Source organism: Panicum virgatum, chromosome 9K (assembly GCF_016808335.1).
Source record: "Panicum virgatum strain AP13 chromosome 9K, P.virgatum_v5, whole genome shotgun sequence".
In the NCBI taxonomy this organism is placed as follows: Eukaryota; Viridiplantae; Streptophyta; class Magnoliopsida; order Poales; family Poaceae; genus Panicum; species Panicum virgatum.
In genome coordinates, this window is record NC_053144.1 from 2,421,346 (window position 1) to 2,437,674 (window position 16,329).

General features: G+C 43.4%; 2 protein-coding genes and 1 long non-coding RNA gene across 8 annotated transcripts; 1 reads left to right on the top strand and 2 right to left on the bottom strand.

Moving 5' to 3' along the window:
• Nucleotides 1–238: 238 nt before the first annotated feature.
• LOC120649275 lies at nucleotides 239–3,227 on the bottom strand. Of its 5 annotated transcripts, none has more exons than XR_005665215.1 (8): nucleotides 2,727–3,227; nucleotides 2,492–2,605; nucleotides 2,194–2,386; nucleotides 2,008–2,063; nucleotides 1,720–1,909; nucleotides 1,252–1,612; nucleotides 1,046–1,158; nucleotides 239–696 (listed from the first exon to the last, which is right to left on the bottom strand). It is a non-coding gene; the product is annotated as an uncharacterized LOC120649275 (long non-coding RNA). The 5 variants fall into 5 exon arrangements; XR_005665216.1 differs by adding an exon at nucleotides 856–943 and having other exon boundaries at nucleotides 1,252–1,909; XR_005665213.1 differs by having other exon boundaries at nucleotides 1,252–1,896.
• Nucleotides 3,228–3,729: 502 nt separating this feature from the next.
• On the bottom strand, nucleotides 3,730–7,625 carry LOC120649276 (heat shock cognate 70 kDa protein 2). The gene is made up of 2 exons (XM_039926029.1): nucleotides 7,283–7,625; nucleotides 3,730–5,768 (listed from the first exon to the last, which is right to left on the bottom strand). Exons 1-2 carry the CDS (start codon nucleotides 7,497–7,499, stop codon nucleotides 4,039–4,041), a joined length of 1,947 nt encoding a protein of 648 aa, XP_039781963.1. The 5' UTR covers nucleotides 7,500–7,625; the 3' UTR covers nucleotides 3,730–4,038.
• Nucleotides 7,626–8,552: 927 nt separating this feature from the next.
• Nucleotides 8,553–16,006, top strand: LOC120649277 (phosphatidylinositol/phosphatidylcholine transfer protein SFH2-like). 2 transcript variants are annotated; one of them, XM_039926032.1, is made up of 7 exons: nucleotides 8,553–8,933; nucleotides 9,451–9,870; nucleotides 12,510–12,661; nucleotides 12,850–12,945; nucleotides 13,564–13,820; nucleotides 14,339–14,559; nucleotides 15,426–16,006. In XM_039926032.1, exons 2-7 carry the CDS (start codon nucleotides 9,535–9,537, stop codon nucleotides 15,789–15,791), a joined length of 1,428 nt encoding a protein of 475 aa, XP_039781966.1. In that variant the 5' UTR covers nucleotides 8,553–8,933; nucleotides 9,451–9,534; the 3' UTR covers nucleotides 15,792–16,006. The 2 variants fall into 2 exon arrangements, with proteins under 2 accessions (XP_039781966.1, XP_039781965.1); XM_039926031.1 differs by having other exon boundaries at nucleotides 8,554–8,933; nucleotides 9,444–9,870.
• Nucleotides 16,007–16,329: the final 323 nt, after the last annotated feature.

Consider the following 16,329-nt stretch of genomic DNA (forward strand, 5'->3'; position numbering starts at 1 on the left):
CCCCTTACAGTTTTCCTCCACGTCCCACGTGCGGTTTTCCTCCACGTCCCAATAGCATCTAACGGAACGAACCCACTGCTTTCTTAATGAGGTAGGAAAAGCATACTAAATAATTAACTATTTGCACTATACTACAAATGCCGCCATACTATAAGCAGAAAAATAATTCTCTTGAACACAAAAATCTTTGAATTATTTTGTAACGTGAGTAAAATTCTCAGCATTATTGAGACTTGCATTTGCAAATGCCATTATCACATTGTAAATATCATTATCTGCAAAGAATTGCATATCTTAAATCTAGAATCAACCCAATGATTGCCATACAAGTGAAGAGAAGGAACAACATGAGTACACCGGCCTTGGCACAAGCATGATTTCTTCGGAACATATCATCACACCACAAGGCTTAGAAAGGATTACATCACAGGCAGGCAAATGGATGTCTCAGAAAGACATGAACCATCACAGGCAAGCAAACACAGGCATGATTGATGAGCTGACGGTTATCCGTTGCTACTGCTACTACTACTGCTATGCTAGTGCACACAATTTAGATAGAGATGCCTAGCTATCTGCAACTATCTGGCAGGCCTGCGATCCCTCTCCAGTCAACAACCTTTTGCATATCCCATGTTGTTTCACTTGGCAACCTCCCTGATGGCCTTCCAATATTCTTCTCCTTGCTCTGCACATCTGTAGGTAATACTGAAATCAGTAATTTGATGATGAGAAAAACCTAAGCGATTTGAGACGTAGCAAGATTTCAGATGTGATAGGAGGACATTTTTTCTTGTCAAGAAAATATTGGGATTGCAAATCCCTGAAGTTAATAAACATCAGGATTGTACAGACCATCAAATTCAGATTACATTTGCCATTAGCAACAAAATTGGTCATTGCCAAATGATTGCACAAACTACAGTTGAAGTAGAAGCTCGATCTATTTACAAAATATCAAATGAAGAAAGTGAAAGGTCAACAGTTGGAGTAACCATTTAGACTGTATGTATATGCTAGCCCAAATCCAGAAATGCATTGTTACCTGTGTTGGTAATGTCACCAGAAGAAGTTTCTTTGCTGTTATCAAGCTGGAGTCTTTTTGTTTGACATTCATGGAACTTGACAAAAATGTATCAGAAGCGATGTGGCTATTTGCTGCAGAAATAACAGAGAAATTGAACAGCACAATCAGGCTTAGTCAAAAAGAGAAACAGACAATGTTTCCTCGGTTGCGATGATCGGTAATACCTGTACAGTGAGCAGGATCATGGAGTGAATGTCCTGCATAAGAAATACTTTGTTTGCGAAAAGCATTGCCATAAACACTACTCCATAGCTAAAGTCTACAGCTATACTGCAAGAACATATATACAGGGAAATTGTCAGAACTTCCAATGCACTTTAACCTACAATCTGGTATGAATCAGTTGTGTAAACAAAAATCAAAAGAAAATTGCTCTTGGAAATATATCTACTCGCATTAGGTACTGAATTACCTATACGGTAAACCAATATTATTTTCTAAACTGACAGGAAGATTTCAGAAAACTAACCAAAGGCTAGTTCAGTTAGCAAAGCAAATGGGATCAACAATGTACTCCACCGTTTACTGCATGAGTTGAAGTAGTATTCAATTAAAAAAATAATTCCCACAAGGATATGCGTATGCAGCAGTATTTCCATTCATAGGTGGATTTAATTAGAGGCAGTACTCACAGTTCAATGCATGCAGAAGGCTTGGTTACATCGAGATCACAATTCAATGCTCACAGTTGGTATTGTCAAAAGCATCTGGCACATGAGATTTACCCTAAACTAGGTGCAGTCCCCATTCAAGTATCAATGCATCCAAATAGATGTGCAGATACATTGAGCTCCAATACCAAATGAGATCTGGCTCAATGTGCTTCACAGGAAAAGAATTAACCCAGCTTTCTACTAGATTATTATTACTTATCAAAATTGCTGTGAAAAGCTGAATTCGTGATTGTTTGACTGACTGACCTGCTAGCTTAAATCCTCCATCCAGCATGTGTACTCGATCTCAATTGCAGACGAATCTATATGTGCATATGGAACACAGAGAAGGAAAAGAGTTTTAAAATAAAACTAAGCTCATAAACATGCAAGATCAATAATAGGCGAACTAGCAGGACGAAAAACGCATTTGAACCTGGCTGCGGGCCATACCTGCGTCTGTACGGTGCAGCTCTGTCCGTGAGTGTGGAGCATGACGGGATTCCCATGGCCGGCATCCTCGCTACCTTGCATTTCACCGAGGCCAAGGCTGAGATCTAGATCCAGCACTAGCCAAACTGTGATGCCTTCGCTTTGAATGCAGCAGGTGCAATTCTTGGTGCTGAAATCCAACTCGATCTGATACCTGCAGCGAGGAAGAGGTGCATCATTAGAGATTTCTGATGCCAAAACCTCGAGAAATCAAGTACAATCATGGGGATTCGAAGGGGGGTGGCAGATGGACGGGCACCTTATGCATCTGGAGAGGACATCCCCAATGATTCGACAGCTCAGGTGAGGGTGAGCAAGCTTCCAGGCCGAAAATGGCTGCTGTCGTTCGCGTCCTCGATCCACACAGCGTGGCCTGTAGCAGGCGAGAAGGGAGGCGGAGTTAGAGTCCGCGCGGCCCCGGTACTGAGGGAGTCATTGAGGCCGCCAGAGCTGCTAGCCTCGGGGACGACAGATCCATAGGGGATAGAGGGTACCTTGCGCCGGTAGGGGAATCACCAGCGATTTATCCAATATTGAGCAGGCGTCGGGGGTAGCTTGAGCGGGGTAGGACCTCGTGTGGAGGATGACGAATCAGCGCGGACCGGCACGAATCTGCAGCGGATGAACTTGAATCGCCGGTCGGTGTTCGGGTGGATGCGAGCAACCGGAGATGGAGGGGCGTGCTAAGGAAAGGCAGGCCCAAGGAGGATAGGGTCGCAGGATCTGGGTGCCGTCAGCAGGTACTCTCCTAGGGGCGACGGCGACGGGAGGACCGAGCGACGTCGCGGAGCGCCGATGGGAGCTACGGAGTCGGGAATGGAACCGATCAAATCCCGAGCTGCAAAACAGAAACCAGCATCGGTGGTGGGGCGCGTCTGCGGGAGGGAGCGGCGAGCCGGCGACTAGGCGCCGGGATTGGGTGGTGCGCCGCCAGGAACAGAAATCGGAGCGGGTGCTGGGCTCGGCGGCGGCGGAGCTGGTAGTGGGGTGGGTGGGGGTGGGGGGCGGCGGGGGAGTGTGGGGGGCGACGCGGACCGGGCGAATCGGTGTGTGCGAAACCGGAATGCAGGGTGGGTCGAGCGGAGCAGCAGATATCTGGTGCGGAAGGTGAGGTCGGGTATGGAATAAGCTATTCCATACCCAGTGTACTTAATAGAACTACTATATATATATATGTATATGTATATATATATATGTATATATATATGCAATGGTGCGACGATCGAGAGCTAGCGTAGCCGACAACAAAGTTTATCAAGGGATGTTCGCGAGCCGATGCAAGATTAATCGAGAGCAATTAAAAAGGATCAGCACCTGGGCCGTTTTCCGTAGCCACCCACCAGCTAAAAGTGGCAGCATGTGCGAGATCATTCGGGAGCGCACCAGTAATCCAAAACGAATCACGCCAGAGTATGAGTGAAATAACCGTCCAAGCAGCTAATCATCATCACAAGGTTAAAGTGCAGCATCTCATTAGCAAAATTGAAGCTACAACGATTCAAGCAACAGCAGCCACCAAGTTAAATTAATCATTTCTCAACCACTGATGAAGAGACAAGTACCGAAACAGAATGTAGAATATTTTGAAGCGCGTCAATACAAGACCAAACTAAACAGCATCCAGGCGAATGTGTAAACCCAAAACATGCATTGTTCATGACGCGCCCTGTAAAACAATAACCAACGTGAGCCTGCGTGCACCTAATTACTATACGCCAAGTGGTATGATTGCCACTTGGGTCTGGTAACAACAAAAGACCTATGAACTTAACTACTATTATGACAACCAATGATGGTCTGAATAGTTTAGTCGACTTCCTCAATCTTGGGTCCAGCACCACCACCAGCAGCTGGAGCATCATCCTCCATTCCACCAGCCATGTCAGCACCTGCACCCTGGTACATCTTGGCAATGATGGGGTTGCAGAGGCCTTCGAGCTCCTTCATCTTGTCCTCAAACTCTTCGACCTCAGCAAGCTGGTTGCTGTCCAGCCACTGGATCGCCTGCTCAACAGCGTCCTCAATCTTCTTCTTGTCGGCCGCAGGCAGCTTGGAGGCGATCTTCTCATCCTGGATGGTGTTCCTCATGTTGTAGGCATAGTTCTCCAGGGAGTTCTTTGCCTCAACCTTCTTCTTGTGCTCCTCATCCTCAGACTTGTACTTCTCTGCCTCCTGGACCATCTTCTCAATGTCCTCCTTGCTCAGCCTTCCCTTGTCATTGGTGATAGTAATCTTGTTCTTCTGGCCAGTCGTCTTGTCTTCAGCAGAGACGTTCAGAATACCATTGGCATCAATGTCAAAGCACACAGTGATCTGAGGGACACCCCTAGGAGCAGGGGGGATTCCAGAGAGCTCAAACTTCCCGAGGAGATTGTTATCCCTGGTCCGGGTCCTCTCACCCTCATAAACCTGGATCAACACACCAGGCTGGTTATCGGAGTAGGTAGAAAAGACCTGCTCCTTCTTGGTCGGAATGGTGGTGTTCCTTGGAATAAGGACAGTCATGACTCCTCCAGCAGTTTCAAGACCAAGAGACAACGGGGTCACATCAAGGAGGAGAAGGTCCTGCACCTTCTCATTGCCCTCACCACTAAGGATAGCAGCCTGAACGGCAGCACCATAGGCAACAGCTTCATCAGGATTGATGCTCTTGCAAAGTTCCTTTCCATTGAAGAAGTCCTGCAGCAGCTGCTGAACTTTAGGGATCCTAGTCGAACCACCAACAAGGACAACATCATGGACAGTGCTCTTATCCATCTTGGCATCCCTCAGGCACTTCTCCACAGGCTCCATACATTTCCTGAATAGGTCCATGTTAAGTTCCTCAAACCTGGCTCTGGTGATGGTGGAATAGAAATCAATGCCTTCATAGAGAGAATCAATTTCAATCGTAGTCTGGGCTGTAGAAGAAAGTGTCCTCTTAGCCCTCTCACATGAAGTCCTAAGCCTTCTCAAAGCCCTGGGGTTTCCAGTGATATCCTTCTTGTTTTTCCGCTTAAACTCTTGGACAAAGTGGTTCACCAAGCGGTTGTCAAAGTCCTCCCCACCAAGGTGAGTGTCACCAGCTGTGGCCTTCACCTCAAATATACCCTCCTCAATAGTGAGTAGAGAGACATCAAAGGTGCCACCACCAAGGTCGAAAATAAGGACATTCTTCTCGCCAACACTAGTAGCTTTCTTGTCAAGACCATAGGCAATTGCAGCAGCAGTTGGTTCATTGATGATACGCATGACATTGAGACCAGCAATAACACCAGCATCTTTAGTTGCCTGCCTCTGGGAATCATTGAAGTAAGCAGGAACAGTGACCACAGCATTCTTCACAGTTGATCCAAGGTAAGCTTCAGCGATCTCGCGCATCTTGATAAGAACCATAGAAGAAATTTCTTCAGCGGAGAACTGCTTCTCCTCACCCTTGTACTGCACTACAATCATTGGTTTATCCCCTGAGCCTGGAATAACCTTGTATGGCCACATCTTAATATCACTCTGGACAGAGGCATCAGAAAACCGTCTGCCAATAAGACGCTTAGCATCTGCAGAATTTCATAAAAAGAGACATCGTCAGAATTATCATTTGAACATCTACAGCCTTACCCACAGAAATAGTAACCCGAAATTCACTAGTGATAATGCCAGAGATTAAAAAAGTGTCGGTTCAAAAATAATATTAGAATATTACTGCTTTATTTGTCAAATGTCTAAAGATGCAGTGGACCAGGAGAAGCAACATATCATAATATGCCCCAAAACAGTTTGAACTACTATGTAAGGTACCAACCAAACAAGAACATTCATGAACAGTAACATCTTGTGTGATGTGGGATTGTGGGAACATATCTTTGTGGCTTAGAGAATAGGATTTACATGTGCGACTTAATTTTTACTAGCATTAAAGATTTCAATATAATTTAAGTACCAGATGTGCATGTCAATCATATTTAATTGGCAACTTTAACAAATAATACAGATCCAGAACAGCTTAAAAAAGCATGACAGAAGCCACAATGAAAGTATTACACTACTATTATACATGGCCATAGAAAAAGTAACCTATAGGTCATTTCCATGCGTGAATAAAATATAGAACAGTTCCAACTATGCAGGCTGAATTCTATATAGCTATTATTAACTATCTACTACAGTCCAGAAGCTGCCAAAAATATAATAGCTCCAACTTGCAGCAACACAGCAAATAATTCCAAATAAAATTTGGCTGCGACCTAGGGGCTACAGCTGATTCAGAAAACACTGAGCTAGCAAAGCACTGGCCTGTTTAAACAAAACAAAATTGACTTAATGACCATTCAACGACTTAGCAACTGACATATAAAAGATATATTTTACCATATAACATGACATTGTCGTCATACATCATATCCGTGCGTGCGAAAAAAAATTGACACATTTTTTTAAGACCATGTGTGCAAAATCATAATAGGTCATAAAGAGCAATAGTGTAGCAAATGTGTGTCTTATGGGAACTCCTGCACAGATAAAAGAAATCTATTTTTTATATAAAGTAAAATGCATGATAACAATTGACTAACTTTTGTATACAACAATAATGCAATTCATTAAGGGTCAAAAGCAGTTTCAGCATGGCCCGTAGATCAGCAATAATAACTTAACATGTGTGCCAACGATACAACTTATACATTCAACAAGTGAACAGACAAAGACATAAAAATAAGTGACAAAGGATAGTCGAATCATCCATGGTAAACATAAAGAGTCCAGGATCGTTTCTTTTTTTCAGATAAATTTACAACAATTCTGAATACAAAGGATAAAACAATTCCTACTCCTAAATCCCATATATGTCATGTGAACAGACTAGAAAACAGAACAACATTCCAGATCAGATCTATACTAACTTAAAACACCCCATAGCGGACAGACCAAACGATTCGCTTTTAGCTAACTAACAATGGATCGAGCCCAACAAACGGATCTATCGCGCAAAATCCACGTTATGTAGATAACCACGAGATTAAAATCGATAACGCGGAATGCATCAGAGACAGGGCCGCGGAGGGGGCGTGCTTACCAAAGACGGTGTTGATGGGGTTCATGGCAACCTGGTTCTTCGCGGCATCGCCGATGAGGCGCTCGGAGTCGGTGAAGGCGACGTACGACGGCGTGGTGCGGTTCCCCTGGTCGTTGGCGATGATCTCGACGCGGTCGTGCTGCCACACGCCGACGCACGAGTACGTCGTGCCCAGGTCGATGCCGATCGCCGGCCCCTCTCCCTTGGTCGGCGCCATTGCTGCCCTCTAGATCGCTCGCAGCGGCGGCGAAGGCTGATTGGATGAGGAGGCGGCTGCTAGGGTTAGGGTTCTCGCGGCTGCGCTTGGAGCAGAGGCGATTGCTGGTGGTGAGGTTTTGAGACGAAGCGACCGGCGAGACTATATATCTTTGTCGCGCGCGCGCGCGCATGGGCTGCTAATTCGGCCCACAAGAAGTTTTTCGCCCCCCTGGATGAGTGATTCGGCCCGTTTATCACTTTGTCTGTTGCTTGCAAGTCCAGTTTTGACTTTTGAGTTTTGACCCATGCACTGTTCTTTTATTTTTCTTTTTCTTTGCCTTTTTTCCTTTCGTTTTGTTTTTGTTATTCCGTTTATATTTCTTTTTTTCTCTCCTTTATTATATATTCCTTTTATATTTATCTATTTTTACCCTTATACCTTTTTATTTTCATATAATATTTATTTATCTTTATTTTCTCATTTTTTATCTTGTATACCAATATATTTTTACACATATATTTCTTTCCCAAAACCAGTTAGGTCATGCGGCATATATTCCTAGGCCATGCGTCATTATTTCTGCTTTAAGGTTGTTGCTCTTGAGGCAGTAAGGAGAGTTTCCAAAGCAAGATGCACTTTCATATTGTTCAAGCATTGTAAAATGATGTGTATCCTTTATTTAGCTGGAGGTTGTTATTCACTTTATCAAAAAAAATCATTCTAGAAATTAAAAATTATGTAAAAAATAAATCGTCCTACTCTATTTATGAAGTGTATGTGCATATAAGAATCAATTAATGCTAAATATAGATAATAAATAGAGACAAATATAATTATTTTAACTTATTGCTAAGTTGTCGTTACATTTACCGACGATGAACTGTGGGCCGTGTTCACACTTGACGTCTCGACGAATCCAGCAGCCTGCTAGCATCCACCACGGCACCCACCTACGGACGGACGGAAACACTCGAGTGGTCTGGTCCTCCGGGGCCCATGCCGCAGCCAGCCACGGTGAACTTACCACGCGTAGCACGAGAAGGACACAGGCGGCGCTACTTTCTTCTCGGCCCCGACCTGTCCTTTCTGCATTTCCGCCCCTCCGATCTCCTCCTCCTCCCCGCCTCTTCTCTTTCTCTCCATCTCCCTCCGCGGAGAGTGCTCGTGTTCGTCACTCCTCCCGCTTCCTTTCCCCGCACTTAGATCCGCGGCCGTTTCCCGATCCCCGCACCTCGCGCGGCGAGGGGCATCTTGAGCCCTAAGCGCGTACGCGCGCGCCCGCCTGGTGGCCGGCGAGCACCGAGCCGGCCTCCTCCCGCTGAACACGGGACCACCTCGAGGGGATTTTTTTTCTTCTTCTCCGCGGCCGTCTTCCTCCTCGTCCCCTCTGGCGGGCCGGCGCGGAGCGAAGCGAAGGTCCACCCGTGCTTGGATTGGTTTCTTCGTTCGTTGGTATGGAAGCACTGCTGGATTGCTCGGATGATGTGGATTGTTGTCCGAGTGAGCTTTTCCTATCTATAGGATCTTAGTACACGCTGTGAAAATCAGGCAATCAGCAATCAAATCTAGACCACGGGATGGATACTCCGCGCCATTCATGGAGTTAGTTGCGGTTTTGATTGGTGGATGGTGGCTGCTTGGCTCAACTAACTGAAACCCAATTCCCCTCGTTAAGTCCGCCCGTGCCTTGCTCTGAGGGAGTGGAGGGATTCCCGTCTATGTTTACACTTAATGGTGGAAAATAACGGAAAAAAACATTCTGCATATACTAAGATATTGAAATTGCTTAGTTAAGCCTGAAATTTACGCCATCTTATACTTGTTTCTTTTGGTCATCATAGTTAGGTGTATTCTGTTTGTTCCACCTTGGTTAGAATTCATGTATTGATATGCATTATGGCTGCTTATTGCTTATGCATTTCTTACATTGACATAATTTTGCACATCATAATCTTTATGCAGTGGGTAGAGGCACATGGTTTGTTCTGGCTGAAGCTGGTGGTACATGTGAATAGCAGGGCCTATCTTCTGTCTCAGATTTTGCTTCTAAGCAATGGCCAATGTAAGCAAACACGTGCAGCCTTCAAACACAGCAGGAAATGACAGGAAGTACCAGGGCACATTGGTTGCTTCTCCAGCAAAACCCATTTCACCTAAGTGCATGAATCGCATTGTGCCATCGAGGCAACTGATATTGGGTGGTGATTCACTAGGCCATGTTGCATCATTTCTGCTTAAGGTTGTTGTTCTTGAGGCAGTAAGAAGAGTTTCTAAAGCAAGATGCCCTTTCATATGGAATTCTGTTCAAGCATTGCAAATTCTTGTGTATCCTCCATTTAGCTGGATTCAACGATGGGCACCACTCAAATTTATTGTGCAAGGAATTCAGGTTATTTCATTTCTCTGGTCTTCAAAGTGCATGTTCTTTCTTTCTTTTTGAAATCAGTTAGTACTTTCATAAATACCACTTGCTAAGATATTGTATTATTCCTTGACCTAGATGAAATGCATGAGTGTGAGGGGATGCTATTTTGTTATTATTGGTTAGCATTTGTTTATTACATTCTGCCTACTGAGTTAATCATATAATACTATAATACCTCGACATTTGTCTCCTTTACTCACAATCATAGAATGTTTGGGATGTATAGTTTATTTGTGGTTCAAACAGCTCACCTGGCACAATTTTCTCAAAATATTAGCAGTCTTTTCTTTTAGCTGCTGGCTATCGAGACTCGTGGCAGCATTATCGGCTCGCACAATTTTCGCCGGGGAGGGCGAGCCGATAGCCAGCAGCAAACATGCGTCTGCAGTCCGCACAACCTACCCGTCCGCTCGATTGGTATACCATTGAAGAGATTCAGGCCCTATTTGGATTCCTTTAGTCCTTGGACTAAAGTTTAGTCCCTACCCTATTTGGATGGAGGGACTAAAGGTCATTAAACCAGCTATACAAAGACCTTGTTGTCCCTATTTAATGCACAGAATCAAAGGTATCAGATAGGGTTGGGGAGGGGTAGGGGGTGGAAAAGTGGCACTTTAGTCCCCTTTTTTTTTCTCGAACCACGCAGGAGAGCTGCGCGTCATTTCATTAAGGTAGAAAAAAATAAAGGTCTAGACAGACCACACCCGGCACCGATGAAAGTGCCGCTTACAACCAATTACATTCACACCACACGTTATGATGGAAACAACCCAACGACCTCCGGCTTAGGCCAAGGACGTCAACGACCTAGACACCAACTGATGTAACCGGGAAGCCCCAGCTGAACACCAAAGGCCCCCTTCCATACAAACAAACCTAAGAACTTCCTGTATACTTGGCCTCTTCTTTTCAAAAACACAAGCATTACGATGTTTCCATAACTCCCAAGCCACCAAGATTATTAAGGAATTAAGGCCCTTGCGAGTTTCTCTTGGAGCTGCAGCAACACTTTTCCTCCACCAGCTTGAAAAGCAAACATTCAAAGGCTGTGGCGCCAGATGCAACACACCTAGATGGTGCAGGATTATAGTCCAGACCTCACGATCAAAAACGCACCCTATCAGTAGATGATTTATTGTTTCCTCCTCCTGGTCACAAAAAGGCAAGCCTCCGGATGGGGTAGATTTCTCCTAGCTAGGCGAACAGCAGTCCAAACCCTGTTATGGAGCACCAACCAGATGAAGAACCTACAACGTGGTGGGGCCCAAGTTTTCCATACTCTCTTCCACGGACCGAACTTGATGGATCCCATAAAGAAAGCCTCATAAGCAGATTTGCTGCTATATGAACCATGCTGTGTGAGCTTCCACTTGTAATGATCAGCCACATTTTGTTGTAGAACAACACCATCCACCATATCCCATATGAGAAGGTAATCGACCAACACTTCTACGGTAAGGGCTCCCTTGATGTCATGGACCCAACTCCTATTTTGCAAGGCCTGAGCTACAGTCCTTCCATTAACAATTCGCTTTAGTCCCCTTTAGGTCACCCCCTTAGGGACTAATGCACTTTAGTCCTCTTATAGTTCATGTTTTTGGCTCCCTAGGGACTAAAAAGGTTTAGTCACCCTCATGGTTTTCATGGCGTCGCCTAGGCGACAAGGCCGCTCCCCTTGCTTTGGGCTAAGGCGTCGCCTTAGCCTGCCTAGGCGGCTGGGCGGTGGTGACACGCCACACCTCGCCTTACTGCCGTAAAAACCATGGTCACCCTCATCCAAATAGGGCCTCGGAATGTTGCTTGCTGCTGCTGGGCTATCTATTAGGCTCTAACTGGGAAATGCAATGTGGGCTGCTGGCCATTTGGGCTTGCTGCAGAGTTATCCGTCTGCTGCAAAGAAGAGGATGCTGGGGGGGTGTATAGCAGGGGCTATGTGCTGGTTTTGTCCCTCCAATACACTCATGTGTCAGTTTCTATAAAAGTTTTTTTTTATCTGCCTTTTGAGCCCCATGTCAAGCTCCATGAAAGTGCTAGAGTCAACCTGTGTCAAATGTTCTGGCTCACTCTCTCTTAAATATGAAGAATTCTACTTCACTTAGAGCTGGCATAAAACTAGGAGTTCGTTTTGGAGCATTGAATATTTTGCACACCAGGCTCCTCGAAGCAATCATCTGAGCTTCTAGTCAGATTAAGAAACCAAAAACAGTTTCCTAAAATATGCTAAGTGGCACCTAGCCCATAATCACCGTTAAGTATGCTAGGCAGCTACCTTTTAGAATAGCAACCATAAATGGGTACACCTTGTTTATAACCCACTGCAGCACTTCATGAGAAGACCTGTACTTACCGTGGAGAATCCCAGGTCAATTTATGTGATGAGTGCACTGTAGATGCTCAATCAAATCTATTGTGAGTTCTCATTTGGATCTGTCTTCTTTACTACATTGCTGGATACTTGAAGGGATTGCATAGAGCATCAGTTTCTATGCATTCCAAATCGGCATTTTGTTGTTTACATAATTTTTTTCTGCATTCCAAAATGACATTTTATTTTCCTAAATAAAAAGAACCTCAAACGACTGATGATATTTCCTCTAATGCAGAAACTATCCATGCCGCTGTTGTTTCTGTCAGTGACAACAACATTAAGTGAGCGGTCTTCTAAGCGTGATGATGAACTGGACAGCAATACCAGCACAGAACATTCTGAGACACCTTCTGAAGCAAATGAATCAGCATCAACTTCTAGCACAAGGTTGGTTAAAGCTTAAGAAATAAACCAATAAATATCTCTTAGTTTATACAATGCTTTGCTGGTTTCTTGTTGTTGAATCATAATATCATACTATTCTAGTACTTTTGGCATACTACCACAGCAACGAGATAGCGGTACGAACAGAGGTCTGCCTTTTTCAGTGACATGGTTGGTTTGGCTTGTTTTAGGGATGTTTCTGATGGCACAAAGGAAATCGTGCAAGAGAATTGGCTTGTGTTACTTTTCAGAGAACTTGAGAAGCAAGGCATCACTTTGCCTGAGAGGTGACTTTCTACTATATTCTGTGCTCATAGGCATCATATTTTGTACTGTTGGAGTATTGGTCCTTGAGTTGAGAGTATAATTATGATCTATAAAATGATACTGCTCTACGCTGCTGGCAAGAAGATTTTGCAGTGCTTTTTTTCCCCGTGCTTCAGGATATTGTAACAGCAGTTTATCCTTAAGAAGAGAAGTTACATGTGATAGGAAAAATGCAAAGTATGTTGCAGTCTATCTTATCTATGTTCAGGGTAGATGCAGCCTCTAAATTCTGAAATTATTGAATTCTACAAAGTAGATGTTATATTGTGTTGGTAATCCTTTGGAGTGTGAGTTGGCCCTGAATAGCTCTTTGAGTTAGTTTATAATGCTATTATCTCAAGACAAAAATGAAGAAAATACAATATCATTTTTCTGATAAATGCTATTGCACTGTAGTGAAGATACAGTATTATTTTTCTGATAAATGCTATTGCCACTGTAGTCTTCTTCTTTTTTTAAGCAGAAGAAATAACTGTAGTCTTTCAATCAAGCCATATAGGCCTCTTTACCAGGAAGCTAATACATGTCTGAAATAAGTTCCCTATTTCCACAAAACTGAGCCTAGATGGATATTTCAGGTTCACGGAAGATGAGTTACGCAGATTTTATGTCGCGGCAAATGGTGACTTTTCAAGTTTACTCTCTTCGGTTAAGAAGACAATTCGTTGGAGGGAAACATTTCACATACTTACATTGCAAGAACTTGATAAGTGGTCTCACTTAGTCTTTTGGCATGGATTTGATACAATGCTTCGGCCTTGTTTAGTAATTCGTCTTGGACTTGCATGCTCTAGTATACCACCTCGTGATAGACCTTGTTTTGGCCAAGCAGTAGGTAATTTCTCAACCTGTTTTACCTCTACATTTTTTTATGTGTGTTCTTAATGATTATCATTTTTTCTATGTGATAATGTCATTATGGCACCAAAGTTTAGAGCTGCATAGTCAAACTCACATGTAGGATTGGCAATGTATCTTTCTGCTAGCAAGATATCTTCTACTAGTGGAAGCCTTAGGCTCAGTTTGTCATTGTGGTGCTTTTTTAAAGCATATCCTTCTCATTGTTTCTTTTTGGGTATAGAAATTAGTTGAAAATATATTCTTTGGAGCCAAGGTCTTGAACTGTCAAAACTGAAATCGCCAGAGATCCATGTAACTAACTAGACATAGCGCATAACTACAAGCCCAAACTGGGTGGTAGCTATTCAGACAGAAAACATGTGATCTTTGATGTGTTTTTTCCTTTGGTTCTCTTACCATTGAGAAGGTAGTATAACTTGTTTTCACCTTTACCTTCCTCTGATTGGCTTGCAAGAAAAGTGGCTACTATCTCACTGATGTCTTTTGGTTCAGTCTCTCAAATTGACCACGGTGTTGTCAATTTGATCAATGAAGAAGATCCAAGAATTACTGTTTTGCTGGATTGCCATGGGATTTCTCCATTCAGATTTCCGATGCAAATGTTGAGGTCATTTATCAATGTAGTTCAAGAAAACTACCCAAATCGTCTCGGGGTATTGTTTGTCCTCCGCCTTCCTCCAGTTGTCAGAGTTATTGCACAGACATTTCTACAAGTAAGTCAATATTTTCACCCACATGTCATTTCATTACTTCTCTTTTGTATTGTGTTTTCAGCTCCACAAGTTTTTATTTCAATGATGAATTGTTAGTATTCCGTGCTGTAATTAAACCTATTATGCTAAGGTTACAAAATGTTTTCATTACAACTATGGGTTATTTTTTATGTTTAATAAGCAAAATATTGATGATGCACCGTCAGGCCACTGTAACCATTGTAACATCTCCAGTTTCTCTTGGAAATAAAATATCTTTGTTCTAAACTTGCATGCCAGATCATGGAGATATGCATGTCAATGGCATATGGGATTTCTAATCCAACAACCACATACACCCTTTTTTGGTAACTTTCGTGAGCAGACTTGCCCTTAATACTGGATCCTGATGGATGCAGCGTGTGAAATGGGGCAAGCCAAACATTTGAAAAGATGGCACTATGATGTCCATGCATTTTTTATGTTCTAGCCATAAAATTCATGGAGTACCTGCTATCAACAATGTCCCTCTTTATACATAATCATGAGTTTTTCATGACTTTTTTCAGTCAGTGGTGGGTAGTGGGATTGGCACCTGATTCCTTTATGAGGATAGCTACTTAAAATTTGGAGACCCATACGGTTTATTCACCTCTACTTTTATGTTCATACCAAAAAATTCCAGCCCACTGCCCACACTTTGCTGGTTTTGTAGTAACTACAGCTTGTTTTCTCAACCATAGTTGGTAACCTACTCAGGATGCAGGCTAACCAAGTCTGAATACAAGTTAAAAATATTCTGTAGCAAGGACCGGTTTAACATGACAAACAACTTTGCACTGGTAGATTGGAAAATGATATGGTACTTATCGCTTACTTCCATACAGGTATTGAAACCGTCTACAAAGCAGAAGTTGCGTTTTGAGGGAGATTCATACAAGAAGACTTTGGCAGAGTTCTTGCAGGTTGTGCCTGCGTTTCTAGGCGGCAAATGCAGCTGCCCACAATGTGAGAAACCTCGGGATAGGTCAGTAATACAGGCAGGGGAAGGGAGCAAGAGCCAGCCTCGCCTAATCAGCGTTGATGATGGATTACCTGTCACAGATTTTGACTTCGATGAAGCAGAGATTCTATCACCTTACAGCTGTGAGAATGCCATCAGGGCTGCGATAATTGGCCTGTTGATGGTTTGCATCTTCATCGCATTTCTGGCTGGGATGAACGACCCGACTTCGGTTCCGTCCAGTGCCTGAGTTATGGAGTTGCCTGCTCTCCTGTAGCAGATCTTAGAGATTGTCAGCTGTGTAATAGAGTATATATATATACATGTGTTTCTGTTAGAATGCTAGGGTCTTGGTTTTCTTGTCAATTTATCCTCGGTTGTCTCCGGACCGTCGTATAATGCTTTGAATTCCACCAATGTGCAGATGAATAATACCATATGCTTGTCAAATGTTGTTGGTTCGCACTTTACAAGCGCACATGAGCTCTTTCGTGGTGGTGTTGGCGGGTTTTGCTGTAGGCTGCACAGTAGCTTTTTCCCCTTTTTTTGAGAGAATTGCTAAACCCAAGCAAGACTGGTCCTGCTAGACGCATAAATGGTCAAGCAAGCACTTACCAAAAAAAAGGTTTTTTAGTGTTTTTGCCGTGGTTTTGTTCTTATTTTTTGAACTTTGTGATTTTGCCTTTTATTTTTCACAAGTTGTTGCAATTTTGCCTTTAATTTTTGCGTATTTTTCCCTATTTTGACTGTTGACTATAGGTAAAATCGCATTGAATTATAAATAGTAA